The sequence below is a fragment of the Triturus cristatus genome, chromosome 3_2 (genome assembly GCF_964204655.1).
Source record: "Triturus cristatus chromosome 3_2, aTriCri1.1, whole genome shotgun sequence".
NCBI lineage: Eukaryota > Metazoa > Chordata > Amphibia > Caudata > Salamandridae > Triturus > Triturus cristatus.
Window position 1 is genome coordinate 85,543,505 of NC_140584.1, and position 22,970 is coordinate 85,566,474.

General features: G+C 47.4%; 1 protein-coding gene across 2 annotated transcripts in view; it reads right to left on the reverse strand.

The window, feature by feature from the left end:
- Positions 1 to 22,970, reverse strand: part of ITGB5 (integrin subunit beta 5) — a 522,259-nt gene that overhangs the window by 281,420 nt on the left and 217,869 nt on the right. For both annotated transcript variants that reach the window (XM_085647299.1, XM_085647300.1), the window contains one exon: positions 5,688 to 5,937. In XM_085647299.1, coding sequence (XP_085503425.1) covers positions 5,688 to 5,937 — 250 coding nt within the window. The remainder of the gene's footprint in view (positions 1 to 5,687; positions 5,938 to 22,970) is intronic.

A 22,970-nucleotide genomic window follows, 5' to 3' on the forward strand; every position in this document is an offset into this window, starting at 1 on the left:
GAGTAGAAAACATATCTGGAGATCGCACGTCAGGATCAGTACACCATTGAAGATCAATAGTACTGTTGCTCAGTGGGATTTTCTGATCACATGCTATAATAACGCTATAATAACGGTTGTATTGGAGCCAACTCTAAGTGATTTTTATTTGTCTTAAATTTACCATATTAGCCTATCTTTTTACCCATATTTGTTTGCATTTGGTTTAGGTTGACTATCACTTAATGTCTGCGAGAATTCCTGAAGCTATTCCGCTTTCATAATACAAAAATCCCTTTTTTTGGTGTAAGTATCATTAATGGCATATATGCTGTACCCATGAAAGGCTTTAATGGGCGCGTGTTGAAATCTAATATACTCAACATCAACACCTATGGATGGATTTGTCTCTTAAGACCTGGCGATTTCCTCACCTCCTCCCGTCCGACAAAATTGCCAGGGGCGGCTTTGGGTTCTTAGTACAGCCATGGAGGCCGGTGTGGAATGTAGAGTTGTATCAGAACTTCTGGGGTCTTCACAGCACTGCACACTACTTCGCCTCCATGCTACATCTGCTGAATCGCCATTCTGAGCCCTACAGTCCCATGGATTCCGAAAGACTGATAGTGTCACTCACTACCAGTAGCACGCCAACCCTTTACAGAGTGCCAGTCTAACACAACTGACCTCTACCTCACACCCCTCATACACTAGCCATCAGACACTACAGGAAGCACGATCACCCCCACAACAAACTCTCAACGTCTGGCTGGAAACTGAAAGTACCTTTTCATTAATTTGTCAATGTATGTGTGTGTGTGTGTGATACTGCGGAAGGGTGAGTGAGTGAAGACATAAACGAGTCACTGGGTGGATTGACAGATGCCGGAGTACAAACATGAGTGAGTGACTGATCGCATTGATGTTGTGTGGATGAGTGCATAAAAGGATGTATGAATGACTGCATAGATGAAAGTAGCCAGGCAGTTTCAGTTAAGAGCCAGATCTATTTGTTGCTGCTTCTATACGTTTTCAATCATGGCCTTCATTATTGACTTACGCAACGGCTCTAGACTCGAATTTTTAAACTTTCCGACCTTCAAACTAAGCAGCTGAACTTAATAAAACAGTGACAAACATATCAAGGGCTCAAGTGAGTATTACCGAAAAGCAACCGAGGAAACTAGAGTTCCACTGTTCAAGCAAGCATACTCCATTCAGTTAGCTGTCTCCGTGTGTAGTTGACAGATTACTTTTTGGACTGTGTTCTAGTATCATTCTGTGATGCAGAACAACTGACTTTTCAAATCTAAGAAAATTCCTCCCAGGGCTAGATATTTCCTTCCTGGTGCAGCGCGCACAGCATGAAATCTTTGAAAACAGGATATGAAAGTGTTGTATGAAGGAAGTAATTGTAGTGAATGTGATTCTGCTAAGTCGTTTGTGTGGTAGTAATTGAACATACAATATGTGCTGTGTAAACAATTTGGAGAAAACAATGCATATCAACATTAATGTTATTGCTAGTCTTACGTCCTGAGACATAGACCAATATCTTAATATCCCATTAAAGCTTATGAAACCACTTCCTGAATTTTCTCAACATCTAACTTAATGTACATACCAGGTTATCAGGCTTTTGAAATTGTTGGAACCGTCCAGTTAATGAATCTCAAGAAGCGCCTTAAGAGATCCAACCCTTTGACAACAAGGTTCCACATAGTAAAATAGGTGCTTTTGCCTCACTATTCTATGCATTTTGATGGACATTGGAGTATTTTTTTTTCTCTTAGTTATCCATTGCTGTTCCTTTTTTTCTTCTTTTCTCAGCTTTTGTCATCCTTTCTTTTCTCACTTGGCTGTGTGTGGATTAATTGTAGCGCTTTCCTTAGGCTCATGAATCTTTTTAATTTTAGCCTCTCTGTCTCCTTGAACCTTTTAGGATGTGGGTGTGAAGTCAGGATATATGTTTGGTCCCTCAATAGCTGGATTATAGAACAGTCTTCAAGCACCTTCTCCTCGAATTCTTCTTGCCAGCTGGATGTCCTTGGGCATAATGGTCACTCTTTTCACATGGATTGCGCAGAGGTTGGTGAGGGTTGTGGGCGTAGAGGTTGGTGAGGGTTGTGGGCTCAATAACAGGAACTGTTGGTGCCAGTGATGCTTTTATATACTAGTGTAGAACTTATTTTGGAGTTTTGTTACAGAAATAGGGCACGATGGCAACTATTCATAGATGTGCACGTTTCTGTTGTCTGGATTTCATTGTATATGTATTAATGGCGTGTTTCCATTATTACACAAGACTGCCAGTAGGGCATTTTGCGATGTATGCCATGTTTTCACTCGTCAGTGAAATGTATGGTTTTCAATCGTTTCTTTCACTGTACATATGTATCTATAACAATCAGACAACTCATCTCCGAACTTTCTCTTTCAAGCTAATATATAGGGGATCTCATGCTGAATTAGAAAGTTTAACATACAATAAATATAATAAAAGAATTAACGTGTGTCCCAACTTGGATGACTGTTGAAACTGGGAAGAGCTGGTGAAAACCATTTTACCTTTGTTGGTGCAGGAGGACACAGGGTTATTGCTTGTTTTGACTTTCTGCTAAATCAACACCAACCCACACACGTCCACCTTTGGACAATGGTACCCATAGCGGGCGTAGATTATTTCTCTTGAATGGTGCTTCAATATAGGGTGCACCATGGCAAATACCCATACCCATCCTACACACACTGCAGAGCAATGCGCTTCAATGTTACTATGAACTATATCCATGTGGTAGAATTACATCACCCGGAATGTCGATTATATCGGTCTACGTCACGTGTCAGTTTGCAAAGGTTTGCCCTCGTACAGTCATCGTCATAATCGTTTTATGTAAATGTACTGTAGGTTTGATGGTAGACCACCTTCATGCCTTGCAATGGATAAAAGGAAGACCCTCTATGCTCTGTGCTATTGGCTGGTAAATTCTAAATGCTATTGAAAACGCTGACCCGTCTGTCCCTGAGTTTCCAGGCAGGCCAGCCTACAGGTCCCCATAATATGTAATCCGAGAGACAAATATTGCCTCTCGCTGGCTCTGTGTATTTTACAATTGCAAGTTATCTCAAATTGCATGGTCTGACATTTTCAAAGGATGGCAGAGTTTTTAGGGAATTTGTCCCTTCACTCTTTTTTCTCAAAAATACGGAGGCCCTCGAAACTGTAGTAAATAAAGTAAACTAGAAAATGTACAGCTCACTCCCAGGGATAATTGGTCATTAAGCAGAATAAATCCTTTGAGGTATCTACAGAATGTATTTAGTCTCTTAATGCCCACTTTCGTCGTATTAAACCTTTAAGGGCAGCTATTTAGACATGTTCCACCATTGGGTCCATATTTTTGTATATTTTTGTGAGCATCCCTTTCCTCTGCGGCAGTACAGAAGTCGATTGCTCTGGTCTATTCGGTCACAATGGGGGAAGCCGGACCCATCCATAAACGGGCTATTCCCAATAATTATGCCTAGTGCAACTAGTCTCTTCCCCGACAAATGTTCAACCCATCCCGACATGATTCCTAGAAGGGCCACCATAGGTGCAACACTGAGGTTCGCCCCAACCATCCCGGCCAACACTGCATGAATTCTACACCAGTATCTATGAGACACTGGGCATTCCCATACCATGTGAATAAAGGTACCCACATCATCCCCATATCATGTGTAGGCTTGGTTAGGGCATCTCACTATCCTGTGCGGGCATGCAGGGGTAAAACAAACTGTGGAAATATTTGAATTCAATAAGGCGGTAGGTTGCCAGTATCACCAATTCTCAGTCTGTAATTTTCACCTCATCCCAATCTGCAGCATCTAAGAGACCCAGATCCCACTCCAATCTATCCCTGAGAGTCTGCGTTGTGTCCGGTATTTTAACAATGCTTAGAATAATCTGGATTTGGTTTTTGTCCTCCTTTGTTCCTGCATCAATTTAGACTCCAAAGGGATGAAGTCCAGGACCTCCTGTAGATGCTCTTTTGAACCCTTAAATGCATGCTTGATCTGAAGATATCAGATAAATTGTTGTCTACAGAGGTCAAACTTTACTTGTATTTGGCTAAATGTGTTGATACTTGAGGCCTCCCAAATGTTCCCCACTGGGTTGTCCCTCTGTTGTCACATATTGAAAATCCATGCAATCTGGAAAACTCCAGCAGCCACTTGCCAAAGGTGGGTTTCTTTTCTGATCTGCCCATGCCACTAGATATCTGAGCATTCGGTGCCAGCATTCAAGAATAATCCTGGTAACCATGGGCAGCTCTCCGCTTACACTGTAGTTATATAGTTGCATCAGCAGAAGTAGCACTCCCGCAACCCACTTTCGCCACCACAGTTGTATTGCGGAGTCTGTCCTGTCTGCAAATGACAAGTCATTATTGGCAACAGTCAGGCTGCTTGATAGTAATGCCTGATGTAACCTCAACCTCCCCACCGTATGTATGGTGGCTGTGTGAATTTATAAAAAGCTACCCTCGGTGTCTTCCCTGCCCCTATATAGTTTGTAATAATGGACAGCAAGAAAATTAAATAATCTCCTGAAAGGAAATATGGGTATATTTGGAGAAAGTATAAAAAGTTGGCAATTTGCTCTATGTCTTAAGGTGCAATTTCAACTGGCATATTAGAGGGACAGCATTAAGCTCCCGGCTCCTCATCAGATCCAGCAAATCATGCAGCCCCAAGTATTTAAAGTTAGGAGCATTCTTCGGAGGGCCTCTAGCATCAATAACCAAAGAAGCTGGGGAGCTGCTAATTGAGAGGACCACTGGTTTTACCTCAATTGATCTTGAAGCTAGAGTCCCCCCCATAAATCCTGAATATATACATAAGGTGGTGGATAGAGGTCGGACAGCACACATATAGCAGGGCATGGTCTGGGCACACAACTGTGGAGTCCTCATGTTCTGGGTGCCTACATCGGCCCCACACCTGAGCATCAGATCGCACCCATTCTGCCAAAAGCTTCATCACTATGGCAAACAAGTGAGGGGAAAGGGGCAGCTCTGCCTTCTACCCTGCTGTATCGGGAAGGGAGGCAACATCACACCATTTATCCGAACTACATGTTTCAGTGCATCATACAGAAGCCTTACGAATTCCCGGAATAGTGGATCAATATTCATTTCCTAAAGAACTGTGAACAAGGAGGGCCATTCCACAAAGTTAAACGCCTTCTCAAAGTTAATCAAGAGTTACTCCGTCGACTCAGCGGATCATTGTGCAAAACAAAAGTTTACACCACCTGCAACCATAAAATACAACCCTCTGTTGAGCATAAATCCAATATGGTCCTAATGTCCCAAAGTGCGGATCGCCCCCACCAGGCGGTTAGCTAGCACCTTAGCCAGGACCTTTGTTTTGGTTGGGAATAAACCGTTTTTTTGTCATAATCTATCTTTTTTTTTTTTTTACAAAGAAACAAATGGTTTTTGTCATCACTTACTTTTTTCATGTCCTAGTCTTTACTTTAACATAATTCAAACAAGAGCACCTTTAGATCATAAACAATCCACCAGTTAGTCTTTTCTTCAAATGACTTGTTTGAATTTCCATTCGATATTGGCCAATGCATCCATCTTGAGGTGGATCTCAGCCTTTGACAATTGCAAACTAGAATAATGCATTTAATAGAAATAGGCGTAACTACTTACCCAATGCAGGGATTGTTTTGATATCTTGGTGCCGCATATGAGAAAGGGGAGATGTTCTTATCGACAAAAGAGCCAAATCCCAAACGGAAGTTGCTGGTGAGTTTCTTCATTTCCTCAGTGAGTTTGGTACCAAGATTTCGAATGTTGTGCAAGTCATCCTTCATGGAAAGGGAAAGATCCATCAGGTAATAGAGATCTACTGGGTAGTCCTCCACCTGCCGTACCTGTACTTGAAAGGAAGCCGGGGCACCTAAAAAAATATATATATATTATTCATTTAAAATATTACTTTTTTATTTAATTTTATTTTCCCAAATCAAAATAATACTGGAGGGCAAATAATGGCTTTCAGAACAGACTTACAATGGACCTACTCTGAAAGGCTAAATCTCAGTCTGGTTGTCTGATTCTGCACCCGATAGGATCTTTTATGAACTCTTAAGGAGACTGTGATATAAACTGTACTGCAATAGTTATGTGCGCCAGCACCAATAAACCACTAAAAGAAAACTTCACAAAATTAAAGGAGTTTTTTGTAAGCATGAATAGCTGGAAATGTGTGGTCTTAAACATTTTTTTTCAGGTCTAGCAAAGATATCGGCATGCTTGTTGTGTTCAGCGAACACAGAGCGGGCTTTGATCAGTGTCCTCGCCCCACAGGCTTTCTTACAGCCCCTTTCGGCTACTGGTTTAAGACCTCGCCAATCACATCTTTAATGAGGGGATTATGGTGTTTTGTGCATATGTTTACATGCAGAATCGTCCAACTTGTGTAACTGTCATGAATGGAAATTTTATCTAGGGAGTACTAAAGGAAACCTGTAACTATCATAGATCTAATTCAGTATCCTGGGATCATTTTTGAGTGCCATGAATCTACATATTTGTTTAAAATATAAGAGAAATCCACGTGGAGGAAATGTCAAACTTACAGTGCCAGGCCCTTGTGAATGGTGGTGCACTACTAGGGAATTGTATGCAGAATTTCCACTTTCACAAATGCGCTTTGTTCATATTGAACCTCTAACAATCCTGATTCCTTGAAGCTGGATTGTGAAAGTACAGGCGACTCACGGTTGTGCTGCACAACTGAGTTCAACGTCGATGTCCAAAATGAAAGTGAATTTAACACTTGAGAGTGTTTGTAGCCATTGAGAAACTACATGAATATGTGACAGGAATGGAAAATTAACGGAATACGTTTTTAAAAGAAACAAACGCACATTTATTTCCTTAATTGCAACTTAATGAAAACAAGGCGTAGTTCAATGTTTTTGTTTTATACTGGCAATGGCAATGTATTTAAAAATATATATCTTTTTTTTTGCATATTTATATAGCGCGAACTCGACCCGAAGGTATTGGAGCGCTTTACATAGGACCGTATTTACATTACACATTCAGGCGCGGGGAGATTAAGTGATTTACCCAGAATCACAGGATGTGGACGCGACTTCGAGGCTCGAACCCTGGTTTCCAGCACCAGAGGCGGCAGCGTAGCCGACGGACCACATCTTCTCTTGGTAGAACCAGATGCAGAGCTCACTGAATCTAGGAGGTACATTCAAACCATACAAATAAAAGCAGCGCACAAATACAACGTCTCTTAAACAAACGGAGCACAGCTGTGTGTAGTAGAGTGGGCGGAAGATTTCTAATGTTTCCCGCGCTGCTATGCTTCGACTATGCGGTTTTTCCGTTATTTCTCTCCCTCCACACTTTCAGGTCAGGCAACGACGTGGCAATATTTTTTCCTGGCTTTGGGGTCGGTGCGGGTCACGAGCAGGACAGGCTTTTACTGCGACCAACAGAGTAAACTAATAGGCTCGCAGTGGGGCACATGGCGGTGAATACTGCGCGAGACGAGGAAAGAACTGGGAGGTCTGACAGCGAAAAGCGAACACAAAGGAGTCCCACATGCCGGATTTGTTGTTCATGCTAAGCGTGCAGTCAAGCAGGAGTAGAAACGTCCAGAAATTTCCAAAGCAGCCCTCATGCGGCAGGGCAGGTTCAAATCTGTCCACCCATGTCGAAGCAAGATAAGATTTAAACAGTGAACTCGGCACGTGGGAAGGATGTAACAAGGATAACATAGGTGAATGACGTACACTAAATGGATAAATAAATAAAAAATTATACTCAAGTTTTTCTCTAGTCGCAAAAGCTCTTTTATCCATTCATTTAGTTATGGTTAGGTCTAGTAAAATGTTCGATCCCCACCGAAGTGGCCTTTTGGCCCAAGGACAGGAGATTTCAGCAGACAGGACTGTGGTAGAATTATCCAGAACCTCTGCACTGAGCCCACTCCTAAACTTCCATGCATGTCATTCTTCACAGATATTTTCCAATAAGTTTTGGCAACACGTGTGTGTCTTGTAGTGTATGTCAAAAGTTGTTCAGCGCATCGCCCCCAGCTTCCAAAAGTAGCCTGTGCTGGGATGGTGGTGCGCTTATAGCCCCACATTGTCCCCTCCTGGCATGCAGCAGAGTCCCCCATTGGGGGGTTCAAAACATCACCCGGCCACCTACTGGCCAGGTCTTTTTGCACCACATTTGGAGCGCGCTCTTTCCTGGGTGGGGTAGAATCCCCCTCTGTTGTTGAGCGCAGTGAAGCAGCACAAACCGTTTTTACTGGGTCCTAGGCAGCCGTTATGGTGCTGGCCCAGGAGGCCCCCTTTGGGGGCGGCCTCTGCTATATCTAGGCCAGGCAGTCATGGTGTACCCTGAAATGGGAAGGAAGGAAGAAGGTGATCCAGTATTGCCATCAAGGGGTTTCTGGTGGCATCATAAACCATGAACCCACAAGGCTGAGCGGTTTGTAATAGTCACCCAAACCCTAAGGCTATCTTTGACCATATTACACATGGTATGTATTTATATATTTATTAAATGTTTATTGTAGGGCAGTAAGCTTGAATACCTTTTTTTTTCTTTCAAAGTGCAGCTAACAGTGGGTGCCGATTGTAACCAGAATGTTTAGGCTTTCTTTAACTTTCATGAATAAATCTTTAATAAAACAATAGGCAATGGTGAAGATTAGTGGAATTTGCGATTTTGAGGCTAGAGCGATAACAATTTAATTATGAATTTACTGCATTTGGCACATAATTTATAACATCAATTGAAAACGTTGCAAAGTTCACGAAAAATGTTGGTTCCACCTCAAATGAATCAAAATAATACTGACAGAGAATGTGTAGCATAATTTAAATTTTTTGTCTAATAATTTATATAACCGTGCTGCTTAATTTGGTCAACCATGACACATATTCCTAGTAGCCCTGACTATATTGAAGCTCTAATTCGGGGTCTCAGCACATCAACATATATAGAGCAGACCTACTGGCTTTGTCAAAAAGTCACTACTAACTATAATCAAATGTGTATTTTATAAATTCACACATTGCAATGTTTAATAGTGATTGTCACAACATGTTTGCAATAAAACATTTTTTTCCTCGCTTCTAGGGTCACCACCAAGATAAAAAATTATGATTCAAAAGCCCCGCAGGACATCATTTGGTGTACCCTGATGACGCAGTGAATAATAAATGGGTTTCTCCTGCCATATTCTTTTAAAACATTTTTTGGGTTCCCCGATGCCCACCCAGGACGCCCACACGTTAAAACATTTTTTATAAGTTGGAGACCAGAGGGGCAGCCCCAAGGCCCCCAGCGTCTGCCCCATTAGTACCCATGGTGATGACGGAAGGAGCCAGCAATTTTATTTTTAAAGTAGGTGTCCCGGAGCCTACCCTGGGCAGCCACTACTACCACCAGTTTAGGGGACGCAGGGGGGGCCCTAGGGCTGCTGCATCCCAAGCCGGCTCTCCAAAATGTAAGTCTTGGCCCTGGGGCTGGGGTGCCAGGGGCCTCTAGGAGAGGTGGCTACACTGTTCTTTCTTAACCATTATCCACGATTCTTTCGTACATTCAGTGTTGTCGACAACGTTTACTATATTATCAGTATGTTGCTGAGACTTGTTTTTGTATTGAGAAGACAAATTTAGGCGAGAAACAGATGCTTAAATTACACACCTGTGATATTGGAGGCTATGACAAACACATGATATTGAATTGGCATTTATATAGCGCTTAATATCCCTGATGAGGCATTAAAGCACATTTATATCATTGGCATTTGGTCAAATCGTCATAAGTTTGATGTTGGTAATGGCCCATGATATTATTTGAGGTACACTTGACCAGAATTCCAATAGAATCCTGGTCTTAAATCCAGATACAAAAAGTCACACATACATGGTTGAATGAGTAAGGCTAAAACTGGTGTATACCCTTGAATTGCTTGATTGTTTACCCATTTGCTTCCTTAAAATAGTCATGGGCAATCATCTATAATTAGAGAAATCAAGCAACAACCAGGAATCTTGACATATTTTAAAGTCACTGTTGACATTGTAAATATGCCCTTGATCATCATCGTTTAGTTTTTCTAGATGTTCTGCGTTTGGCACATTCCTGAAGAAGCACATGATGTGTTCAAAATGCACTGAGCCACAGGGGCGGTTTCTCCATGAGGGCTGTGGGGCTGCGCCCCGCTGAAATTCCTACACATTTACATAACAACATATTAAATAGATCATTTATTTAGAGATTCGATCGTATCTCTAAGTAAATCGATGTATTTAAGTCTGGGCGGTGCTGTCTGTTTCAGGCTGCCTGCCCCGCCTCGCTCTGAAGCAGGAGTCGGAAGCCAGACAGCAAATCAACTTTCAGAACTTGGATGCAGGACGCAGGGCATTCTGTTGTAAAGTCCTTCATTGTCATTGGGTCTATGGTAGCATGCACTCTGTGGGCCAGTGATGCAAGTAGCATCATTGTTTCGGGTGTTGTGGACTTCATCCCTGCGTGACTTCAGCCCTCCGTCATTCAAAGGTGTAGATCCCACCCTTTCGTCATATGTGAGAGTGGATGCAAGCACGTCTGATCCGGTGCCTTGTTCTCGGTAATGGTAAGTGTTTGCAAGCTAAAATTCTGTTATGTATATTGTGCTGAGACCCCTCATCACGGTAACCTCCCCCCACTGTGACACTCCAGGCCCTGCTTGCATGTCGCTGGCCCTGCTAGAAGGGGAGCTGCAGCATTTGTACCACCGTGAAATGGATCCTAATAAAGAGCAGGGTTTGTTCTTGTTCCCTTATGAAGTTGATCCAAATATTCGAGTCAAGCAAGGTGAGACATATGGGCTTACAGTGGACAGTTCTCCGATGTGTGACATTAAAACTGCCCATGGCTTCATGCCCCTAAGTTAACACATGCCAAAAACATGGATTGACTTGCAAACAATGAATGGTAAAAAGGATGAGGCAATACATTTCAGTGATTTATTTCCTTTCTTATTTCTCATACTTTACTTAATCGTGCATTCCCCAAGAGTTAACTATTTTATAATGTTGTTGTTTATCTGTATTTTTTTTCTGTGTATACTCTGAGGCTTGAGCCATGGCAGGTGTTTATGAGGGGCTATGACTGAGTGTGCAGGCGATAAGAATGAAGCCAAACAAAGTGCCTGTCAGTGGGTTTGCCTATCTGTGGAGCACAAGGAACAATGTTTATGTATTCCCTTTGCCACTGAAATTCTGTGGATGTGTCTGTGAAGGGGGTACACAGATGTCAAAATATTTGCAAGTAAGAGAAAATAAAGTGCTTAAATTTGAGTGAGTGCAGGAAGCAGTGAAGTGACAGAGATGCAAGGAAGTGCATTTAGGGAAGAGTGAAAAGAGGATGTTGAAGAGGAAAGAGAGTTGGTTGAAGAGGTGCAGATGGACAAGATATGCAGAGAAAAAAACGATACATATCTAACATAAAGCACACATAACTGATGGCCATAACTCCTTCCACAGGCCTCAACGCTTTTTAATTCACAGGCTCACTATTTCAGAATTGAAACATTTCCATTTTTTTTATATTTATAACGAATCATTGTTGTTACGCATTTATTTCAAACTGCTAACACCCGTTGACAAAAGCCAATCGCAGTGAAAGGTTTTAGGTGTAGATCAGTTGTTATGTCATTTATCTGGATACAATTACATCTGAGAGAGGAACCAGTTAACCAAAATAGTGGTCATTTGGCACACTATGGGAATCACAGAAATGGATTTGACGTTCCTTTATAGAGAGCCCCTACTTTTTACATCACTGTAGGAAGGTGGAATATGACTACATGGTTGCCCTCGCTTTTTTTCTGGTGTTTTGGTGGTTTTTGACTAGTCTGGCTGGGATCCTGCTATCCAGGATCCCAGCCTATCTGCTTGCTCCCTTAAACAACATGGTGTGCACATTAGGTGCACTAGTGACTGGATACCGTGGTGCCTTATGAGTCCCTAGTATCTGGTACCTTGGGTACCAAGGGCATAGGTACTTCACAGGCCTACCAGGGGCTGAAGCATGTATTATGCCACCCCTGGGAAGTAGACTAAATCTGACACCACAGGCCTGTTACTGTAGCCAGGGTGAGGTGGTGCTTGCACTCCTCACTGAGATATAGGTTCACTATATCTCTACCTGCACACACATATAGACCTATCAGTCACCCCTAAGGCAGGCCCTATCAATCCTGAGGGCAGGGTGCTTGGTTTCCCTGTGAGGGGGTGCCTCTGCCTGAGCAGGGCTCCTCTGCAGCTCTCAGAGTCTATTTTCTGGGGCTGTTTGTGAATGCGGTCAAACCATATACTCTTAAGTGCATTATAACCTCGCAGTTAATGCTAACTCTGGAATGGCTGCATCACAACATATCGTGTTTGGTGTCAAACGCTTTGGAATCATACCCCCACACCAGTAACTCATGTGGGAATATGATTCCACCCTTCTAAAGGGAGAGACATGTACCTACTGTGGAAACACGGTAGAATCCTGAAGAGCCCTGGCATCACAAAATGGATGCCACCATTCACAGACACTGGGCTGCCCTCCTGCTGCTGACCGAAACTCGCCGTGGAGGAGGCCCAACAATAGGCATCCTGTCACAGGTAGGTGTGACCACCTCCCAGACAGGGTTTAGTGTATTGGGGCTGGGTGGGTGCACTCCTAGAGTGCTTTGAAGTCCTGCACTGGGGAAGCAGTAGGCTACTCTGTACATATGCCAGCTCAAACCGGTTCAGGGGCTACCTGCCCCTGCTCTGGCGCGAAACTGGACAAAGGGAAGTGGGTGTAGCCAACCACTCTCCTGACCCTCCCATAGGTGGGGTCATAGAGCTAGTCCCTCCCTTCCTTCTAGTATAAGTTAGGGAACCCTTGCCATTGCAAACTAGATATCCATGGATGACGCTCTGAAGAAGAATCCTGGACCTTCGATGTTCCACTACCTCTGGATGACTGAAGAATCTCCCTTGGAGTCAAGGAGTGACTCCCCTGCTTGGCAGGCACTAAAACTTTGCATCAACAGTTGTAATCTTTCCCGCTCCCGCTGGAGTCCGAAGTCCCTGCAGCCCCGGAAGTGGATTTCCTGACTTCTCCAAGGCCATCGTGAGTCCCCAGCGAAGCTGAGGCAAGTGGACCCCACGAGTGATGAGGAATCGCAATACCTGGGTACCAGGCACTATTTTCGAGTGCAACCCCTTCACGACGTTCTATGAACTTGTGCATTGGACCACGTGTGGTCCAAGCCTCCAGCAGGATTTCCTCCGAAGATCAGAGGCCTACCTCATCTCGAGTGACCGTGGGCTTCTGGTGAGTGAATCCTCCTGAGGCGTCTTTGCAATCCCTTGCCGGTTGGCTTGTGGGTCCCCTGAAGACTTTTCTACAAATCCAAAGGGCTCCCCTGGTTGCTCCAGGCCTGCCCTGACTTACCTTCGCTGAGTGAGTTCCTCAGACCTTGCTGGTCTGCACCGCTGACTTTTTACATTTTCCACAAGACTTGCTGTTAGTAAGGCTTGTTGGCTCCAATCTGGTCACCGACACCGCAGTAAGCTGCAGACTTTGTGGGACATGTCGAATCCAGCTCCTGGTCATCGTCGACGCCTCCTGGACCTCGTGGCTGAAGAGTCAAGACACCCATGATCACCTGAAATCATCCGACGACTGTGGGCATCCAGCTTCCTTGCCCCGGGTCACTGCCAAGTGACTTTGAACACTGTCCCTTCTGCTTTCAGGTCTTCTTTATTCTGAATCCAGCCTTGGATTCCACCGGACACTTCTCCTGTCTTCACAAGCAGCAAGTCTTCTTTGGCTCCCATTGAAAATGACGCCGTGACCCGACACCAAAAGAAACCTATGCACCCGGCTTCCCTGGGTGAGGTAACTCCAGCACTACGGTGCTCCTGTGTGTGTTGGCTCTAGAACTGCTTACCCTGTAAGTGACTTGCTTGTCGACTCTCCCAAAGTATCCTAAAACTTTAAAATTCCAACCGCGACTTGCTCTATTGAAGTCTATTGGGATCCGTGGCTGTGTTCTCACACTGCATGCGTCTCCCGTGGGTCCTTTACTTACCTGCCTAGGGTGGATTAGTGAGGCCCCAGCGCTTCTCAAGGCCCTAGGCATTGTCCCCTCTCAAGTCGTTGTTCCTAAGTCTCTTTCTTAGTATATGGTCTGGTACGACCCTAGGGCCCCAGCCATATTTGTGCTTAATTTATTAATTTATTATGAAACGTTGATTTGTGCATATGTTCCTGACTTCTAATCTCATAAAGAGATTAGTAGAGTGTGTCCAGTAATAAATCCATATATATTTGATATATATACCTGTGTTGTGTCTTTTCATTTGGTAATTCAATTCAAGCTGCTTTACATTCCTCTAAAGACTTAGCCTGAAGGCTGCTCTCCACAGCTACCACTAGGATAGCTTTCTTTAAAAGGTTGTCTTAAACCTATCTACCATAAGAGTCAAATTGTACTGGTGCAAGGTGGCCACTTTAACTAGTGACCAGCATATACCAGGCCAACTTCTCACAATCACACTTAAAGACCTGTCTGCACATATTTCTATATGACTGGTTGCAGCCAGCAGCTGTGGGTGCTTCCCGAAGCCTGGTGGTTATACCATTCGTTTCCAAACTTAATGCTGCATGCTTGCAAGACAGTGGGTAAGAATACATCTTCACGTGCAAAAGTTGTCACGCGGTACAATTTACACATTACATTAACTGCAACATATTAATGCAGTAAGATATGGGGCAGTTTTTATGTTTTAATATTTCAAGACTATACTTCCCCACTGCTTTATAAGCCTTGCTTTACCGCTATATTCATTTGCTTTGAAATATACCATTTGGCAATGTTTTTTCATTTCTTTCTCGAGAGAGGGACCCACCCTGGATCCCAGGTTTGTCCATTAAACCTGTTCACGTCGCTCGCTCGCTGTATAAACCTCATGCCCAACATTTATGCCCAACATTTACGCTCACCACTTTCAAATGTCACCAGCCGCCGCTGCGGAGTCAATAAAAGGACTGCAGTGGATCCCTAAACACACCATATTTGAATTATGCAATAAACAAATAAAGAACCCTGATTGAACATAATGAGAATCATTTAACTTTACGATGTTTTTTAATTAATTGAATCAGCTAACTTTTGAAATTCGTGAAGCATACAGAAATAATAATTTAAATTAAATCAGGCAGTATCAAAAGAGTGTGGAAGGTGTCAGCGAGGGTAAGGCTGCAACAGATGGTACTTAGAGTGCCAAGTGTCAGGGCATGCAACCTTTGCACCCATATGCAAAGCATTAAGATGCATAAGAGTAGAGATTAAAAATGTATTGAAATCCTTTTGGAGAGTGCCCACTGCACACGCCAAGCACAGTTGTAGCCGAGGTACAGCCCAGGACAGAGTACTGTAGGAAGTCAATGTAGATGTGAAGCCTGGCACCTACAGCTGTGAGGGGATGCCTAACATGGGAGCAACTGAAAAAAGACTGGAAAAGAGACTTAGGAAGAACTACCTCCACCTGACACACTCGACATGCAACGTGAAAACTAGAACCCAGTGGCATGGCCTCCAATAGAGAAACAATAAATGCACATAGCAAGAAAAGAGGGCAGAAGAAATGCTTCACGTGATAAGACTGCAATGAGATAGTCCTAAGAAGAATCAATGGAAAGTGAATACAGATAGTGAAGACAGTAAGCTAAACGCATGGAAGCTGCCACCATAAACTCAGAGCTTACCTGAAGTGAGTGAAAAGTTGGAGTTTGATGAGTGCAAGCATGAAGCAGAAGAGGGCTCTGAGCGGAAGCCCTAGATTGAATCGTGACCCTGCTCAAAGGAGAATGTGTGAAAAAGAGCATAGGTGGCAGTTGTCACATGGACTACATAAGAAGTCAGATAAAAATGACTTGCACATTAACACCACAAAATTGGTTAATTCCAGTGCTTAATTTGTGCTGGTGCTTTCCGGTGCTCAGCACCGGCAGTTATTTGACAGGGCCGGGACTATTGCATTTTCCCTCCCTGGCCAGAAATCAGCCCTGCCAAGTACTGCGCATGAGAGATTAGACTAATGCATTTTAGTGCTGGTGTCCGCATCACCGTACTAAAATGCATTAGTCACACATTTACATCTACTTGAATTAAATGTGCAGTGAAGCGCTACAGCATGCACATGAATAAAAAAGGTGATGCTGCTGCATTCCCCAGGCAATATATTTAACTGACTCGGAGCTCACAATTGATGGGTTTCAGGGGATTGACTAAATTGTTGCTATGGTGAGCTTTTTATTGAACTGTGTCTTTGACACATTGTTTGCGAAATGGCCAGACCGGATATAAAAAAAACCAAAATCTGCCTTGTTGAGGACAGACCTCAGCCTCTGGGACAAGTAGATCCGGTGCATTCCCACCTGAAGGCGGAGACAGAATCTTCTCTGCACGGGCCGGTCACAGCTCACGTGGATTACCGGAAAGTGGTGCTCTTCATGACCCAGGTTGGTTAGAGTGTGCACTGCAGCCACCTCAAACCATGCGCTGCTTTCTGGCCTACCTGCTGCTGCAGCAGGCCCTGGGCATCATGATTTCCCCAGCCCTTCAGGCCTCTGTAGTGGCTGGCGCAGGCCGAGGCAGCACTCTTGTCTTGGACACTCCTGTCCTCCAGGTCTTACACAAGTTCGGCAGCCTCCTCAGTCCTCAAATGTATGACAGACGCAATGACAGACACTGACTGTCACAGAAAGACTCTGGTTGGTGTGGGCTGCGGCTACAGGATGTTTTAATTTCGGATTCCTGGCGCAGCCAACCAGAACCACCAGGAATTGCTGCTGCCGCCACAGGAATTAAAGTAAGGAACATCCGTGACCACGATACCCTCCTCAGCCCTATTCAGCCGTAAAACCTATAGAGTCTCCAGTCCTCCTCTGCCATCAACAGTGCTCTGTGGTGAGGAAAGGTAGCATTCTGCCCTCTCTGAGGAGCAACCAGGCGAAGTGAGGTTAGTATACGCCTACCCAGAGGAAGGACAGATATATGCACTCAAGACACCTGAAAATGGGCCAAAAGTCAAACCACACACATCAAATAACGAATAAAAGAATGATGTATAAGTACTACCAAGGAGGACATTTACACACCCATTAGGTTGAGTTAGAACAGATGCATGGCCTGACCTCTGCAGAAGCAGCTTTTCTTAAAAGGGTCTCTTTAATGTTTTTGTCAACAGGTGCACATACAGTGTTTCATTTTTAACAGGTTGCTCATGATGCAGAACCCAAATACACAGGCCTGACTGTCAGTCAAATGTCTTTATTCGCTATGTTTCTGTAGCATAAAAGCATGAAAAAATAGACACAAACACATTACAGATAAGCACAAAAAATAACAGTTCCTCCTAAGAAAAATAATGCTATAGGTATACATAATACATACAACATAATGGCCTCATGTTATTGCACAGTTCCTTAATGTTACTATCTGCCAGATGAAAGAGGTCATGGAATAGCATATCTGAGGGTATGCAACTATTACAACAGAGCAAGTCTACACCGGCCAAACTTAACATCTATAAAAAGTGGCAGTAAAAGCTTCATTCTAGGCGTCTGATACAGAAGAGCAAAATAACAGTGTGTAAGGTTGGGAGGAGGAGCCTAGCGCGCAACCAAGATGGCCGCGTAGGTGCGAGGCTCCCGAGGACCTCCGCGACCTCCTACATTAATCCTGACAGAATCCTGTCCCAGATGAGGGGACTGTATTTGTGAGCCCGAGCAGAGGTGACGCCCGTTTTCCGTTTTTAAATCGGACCTCGGACACCGGCGGGAGCATCGATAGAGGTTTGCGGCCTTCTCCACACCGGCCCCCCGTCCTGGAGTGGTGGGGCGATCCGGACAAGAAGTGAACAACAGCGGCGGGTGAGGCTGGGTGGCTCGCGTGCCCCGCACTTTCACTTTCGCTTTTGCGCCCTCCTTGCTGCCAGGCGAGGTTGGGTTGCGGGGCGGTGTGCGGTGCTGTGGCCTCGTTGGGCTGCCCTGCCGACCCGCCGGCAGCGATCTGTCCTGAGGATCGGCGGTGGCCCCCCCCCGGAGCCCTTGAACGGGACTGTCTGCCCCCTTTCTGAGGAGATTGGCTCGATTTGGGGATTGCGACCATGGCCACAAAACAAGATGGCGACCGGGCCAAGGTGAAGTCGACCCGTCGTGGCACGGCCCAACAATCCAATAACATGGACCGCTACACCCTCCAGAAGGGATCTCCAGAGGTGCTGCGTAAGTCCCCCACGGGCCCGACGGATGCTCCCGCTCTGCCCACGGACCTGACCCTCCGGGACGTCATGGGCGCCATCGCCGAGATGAAGGCCTCGGTGGACCAGCGCTTTGACACTCTGGCGCAGAAGATCGACTCGGTCCTCGTGGACGTGGGCCTCGTGAGAGCCGATCTGTCGAAAACAAATGACCGGGTCGATTCTTTGGCCCACTCTACTTCGGGCCTCACCACTGACGTGGCGGCCCTCCAACAGGAGGTGCGCAGGCTTGGCCAGGCGAGCGCCCTGATGAATCGTCGACTGGAGGATTCCGAGGGTCGGGCCCGGAGAAACAACGTCCGCATTATCGGGGTGCCGGAGGGACGAGAGGCGGAGGCAGCGGATCTGTTCGTGGAGGACCTGGTCCTCACCCACCTACAGCCCCGGGGGCTGAGCAAATTCTTTGCTGTGGAGCGGGCCCATAGGGTCCCTGGGGGTAGACCTAAGATCGGCGCCCCTCCGAGGCCTCTCATCGCCCGGATCTTCAATTTCAGGGACAGAGACGCTATCCTGCAGACTTCTAGGCTCCAAGGGCCGGTCAGACTGGACAACATGGATATTAATTTCTATCCTGACTTTACCCCGGCGGTCCAAAAGCAGCGATTGAGCTTTCTGGGTGTCAAACGTCGCCTACGAGACCTGAATCTCAAATATTCTATGCTTTTTCCAGCTAAGCTGAGGGTGGAGGTGGATGGCCACACACACTTTTTTGATCGTCCCGAAGCGGCCGGGGACTGGCTGGACACTTTGCCCGGAGATCGGGGCCGGGGGGGCGGGGGGGGAGCGGTTGGTGGGGAGGGCCCGCCGGATCAGGACTAAGAGACTAATGGTAGGCCTTGCTCCGGACTGTGTTATTGTCACCATTGACTGTTAGGGTAAGTTCCCCTCCTGAGGGGGTCGTGCGGGGTCTCTTGGGGGATCTCCCTCCTCCTCTGGGGGACTAGTTAGTTTTCTTCTATGGGGCGACAGGCACACTGCACTTTGGGGGGGCTATCTGGGCTCATGCAGGGGTGCAGGGTGGGGGGAGTTTTGTTGGGATGGGTGGGTTGGAGTGGGGTGTGGTTCGTTTCTACCGCAAGGCAAACCCTTTATTGTACTAGTGTTCTTGAGTTGCTCTCGGGGGGACAAATGATGGCTTCTGTATGTGATGGGGGGTAGGGACCTGACTTTGTTGTCCTGGAACGTCAACGGGCTGGGGGATAGGATTAAGCGGGGTGTGGTCCTGCAGTATCTGAAACGGATCTCGCCTGATGTGGTCTTTCTGCAGGAGACACACCTTATTGGTAACTCCTTTTGTGCCATGAATCGACGTGGTTATCGTTTGGTGGCCCACTCGGGCTTTACGTCAGGCTCACGGGGGGTGGGCATTATGGTCAAGACCTCGCTCCCGCTAGAAATAGACGAGGTGCGCCATGATGAGAGGGGACGCTACACTGTTTTGGTGGGGAGGATGGAGGGCAAAGTGGTCGTCTTTGTTTCAGTGTACGTCCCACCGGGGTTGCAGTCCTCCACCTTTGCGGACCTGGGGCGCCTCCTTCTCGACCTTCCGGGGGGGCTTCTGGTGGTCGGGGGGGACTTCAACGCAGTGGTTTCTGGGACTATGGATCGTTATCCCCCTAGGGACCTCCCCCGGGCACAGGCGTGGCTGTCGGGCCTTTTGGATACACTGGGATTGGTGGACTGCTGGCGTTTAAAGCATCCCACTCAGCTGCAGTACACCTTCCATTCGGGTGCCCATGGTAGCCTTTCGCGGCTTGATCATATCCTTGTCCCTGCGGCCTATGCCGGGAGGGTGGGGGAGGTGCGCCATTTGGCGAGGGGCATTTCAGATCACTCCCCGCTCCTGTTGCACTTTGATGTCTTCCCGAGGGGGGAGGGCAGGGTAGCCCCGATCAACGCTTGGTACCTGCGCGACCCCACTATTCGCGCTGACTTGATTAAATCCTTGCAACGGTATTTCGAGGAGAATGTGGGGTCAGTCCTGTCGGCTATCTCCCTTTGGGAGGCTTTCAATACAGTGCTGAGAGGGGAGGCCCTCTCCCTTATTTCCCATGCCCGGAGGCGCGCACAGGAGGAGGTGACCCGGGTGGAGGCTGAAATTACTGAATTGGAGGGTGATTTGGGGAGTGGGGTGACTGACGCTGCGCTGCACGTTCTGCACCTCAAGCAGGCGGCCTATAGGGCCCTCGTCACGGAGGCGGCCAGGGGCCTCAGCAGAGAGCAACAGGGGCGATTGTATGATGTGGGTGATAAGGCGGGCAAGTTGATTGCGTGGTTGGATAAGAAGGAGAGAGCGAGTCGTGTGGTCCCGTTGATTGAGAGGGCGGATGGCGTGCGTGTCACTGAGCCGGAAGGCATTGTTTCTTGCTTCGCTGATTATTTCCGCGAGGTATATTCCCCGGTTTCTACCTGCTCGGAGGAGGATTCCCATGCCCTGCTGCGTGACATCGCGCTCCCCTCCCTTTCTGTGGAGGACAGGGAGTTGCTGGATGCCGCCCCCACCTCGGACGAAATCGCCCTCGCCATCCGCTCGGTCGCTTCTGGCAAGGCCATGGGCCCGAACGGCATTCCTATTGAGTTATACAAGCTGCGACCGGATGTACTGGCACCCCACCTCCGCGCGATGTTTCTTGCGGCCCACTCGCGGGGCTCCCTCCCGCCGGACCAGCGTCTGGCTACCCTCGTGGTTATCCACAAGGAGGGGAGGCCTCGAGACCGAGTCACATCCTATCGGCCTATCTCGCTCTTGAATGCGGAGCCTAAAATCCTCGCCAAGGTGCTCGCCAACCGGCTGGTCGGTGTGGTGGGCGACCTGGTCCACCAAGACCAGTCCGGCTTTATTCCCCATCGCAATACGGCTCTTAATCTACGACGCCTGCACGGCGTGCTAGCGCGTGTTCCGTTCGTGCGGGAGCCGGCCATCTTGGCGTCTTTGGACGCCACCATGGCGTTCGACACACTCGAGTGGCCGTACATCTGGGCGATGCTGGCGAAGTTCGGCTTCGGGCCGGGTTTCGTCAGCTGGGTCAAATTGTTGTACTCGGACCCACTTGCGCAGGTTGTGGTGAATGGTCGAGTCTCGGCCCCATTCGTGCTGGGACGGGGCACGCGACAGGGTTGCCCCCTGTCGCCGCTCCTGTTCGCACTGGCCTTGGAACCTCTGGCGGAGTGGCTGCGGTGGCACCCTTCTATCCGAGGTCTCCGTTGGACCCCCGAGTATGAGGACCGCGTGTCTCTCTATGCAGACGACATCCTTTTGTATTTAGCCTCCCCGCGTAAATCACTGATTGTCCTGGTTGATGTTCTGCACTCATTTGGCCGTAACTCAGGCCTTGTCATCAACTGGGCCAAATCCTGTGTCTATGTGCTTTCCGGGGAGGCTCCTGTCCTCCCGCGGGGCTGTCCGATCCAGATTGCCTCGGAGGGATTTCGATACTTGGGTGTCTACATTACGCTTGACCCAGTGGCCCGCTACGAGCGAAATTTGCTTCCCCCCCTCCAGCGTTTGAAGGAGGATGTCGCGCGCTGGAGGCGCTTGCCACTTTCGCCGCTCGGCCGGGCGGCTTTGTTCAAGATGATGTCGCTGCCGCGCTTCCTGTACGCTCTCCAGAACACCATGGACCTGGTCCCAGCGCGCTACTTCCGTGAGGTGGAGGGTCTACAGCGCCGCCTGTTCTGGGACGGGAGGCCGCGTATAGCCCTGGCAAAGTTGACGCTCCCGTGGTACGACGGAGGGATTGCCCTCCCGGATATTAAACGGTATTACTGGGCCTCCCAGTTAGCTGCAATTAATCACGGCCTCTATGGGCCCGCCCTAAACCCGGCATTTGAAATGGACAAGATGCTCCTGCCCGGTGGCGACTACAATCGAGCGCTCTACGCTAGTGTGCCCGATTCCCGCTTGACGGGACCCACGCGTGTGATGGTGCGAGTATGGCACGCGGCTAGTGCAGCTATGGGCTGGAAGGACCGTTTGACCCGGGCGTCACCGCTGTATGCGTCCGAGAGGTTGGGCTCTCTGTGGACCTCAAAGGGCTTTGCGCAGTGGGACACTATAGGCATCAGTACAGTGGGGGATCTCTGGACGAGGGGAGGATTTAAAACTTTTGAGACGTTGCAGGCGGAGTTTCAGCTGCGGGGCAGTGAATACTTTCGGTACCTGCAGGTCCGTCACGCACTGGGCTCCGTTTTCCCAGACGTGGCCTCCATCCCGGAGTCCTCCCCCCTGGAGGATCGAGTGCTAGATGGCCATGTTCCGGACAGCACGATCTCCCTCATTTACAAGAAATTGATAAATGATCGCTCGGGCTTACTGACTGGCCTCCGCGAGGCCTGGGTTGCCGATGGGCTGGAGTTGGACGACGAGGACTGGATTTCCGCGGTGGCCTCTCCGAAGGAGGTGGCCATCCCGGCTCGCCTTCGTTTCGTCCAGCTTAAGATACTCCACCGGGTGTACATGACGGGGCCAAGGCTTCTGCGTATGGGCTATGCCGAGGACGGACTGTGTAAGCGTGGATGTGGTGCCTCAGCGACCTTTCTACACATTTTGTGGGAATGCCCGAGGGTGGAGCGATTCTGGCGTGGTGTGCATGAG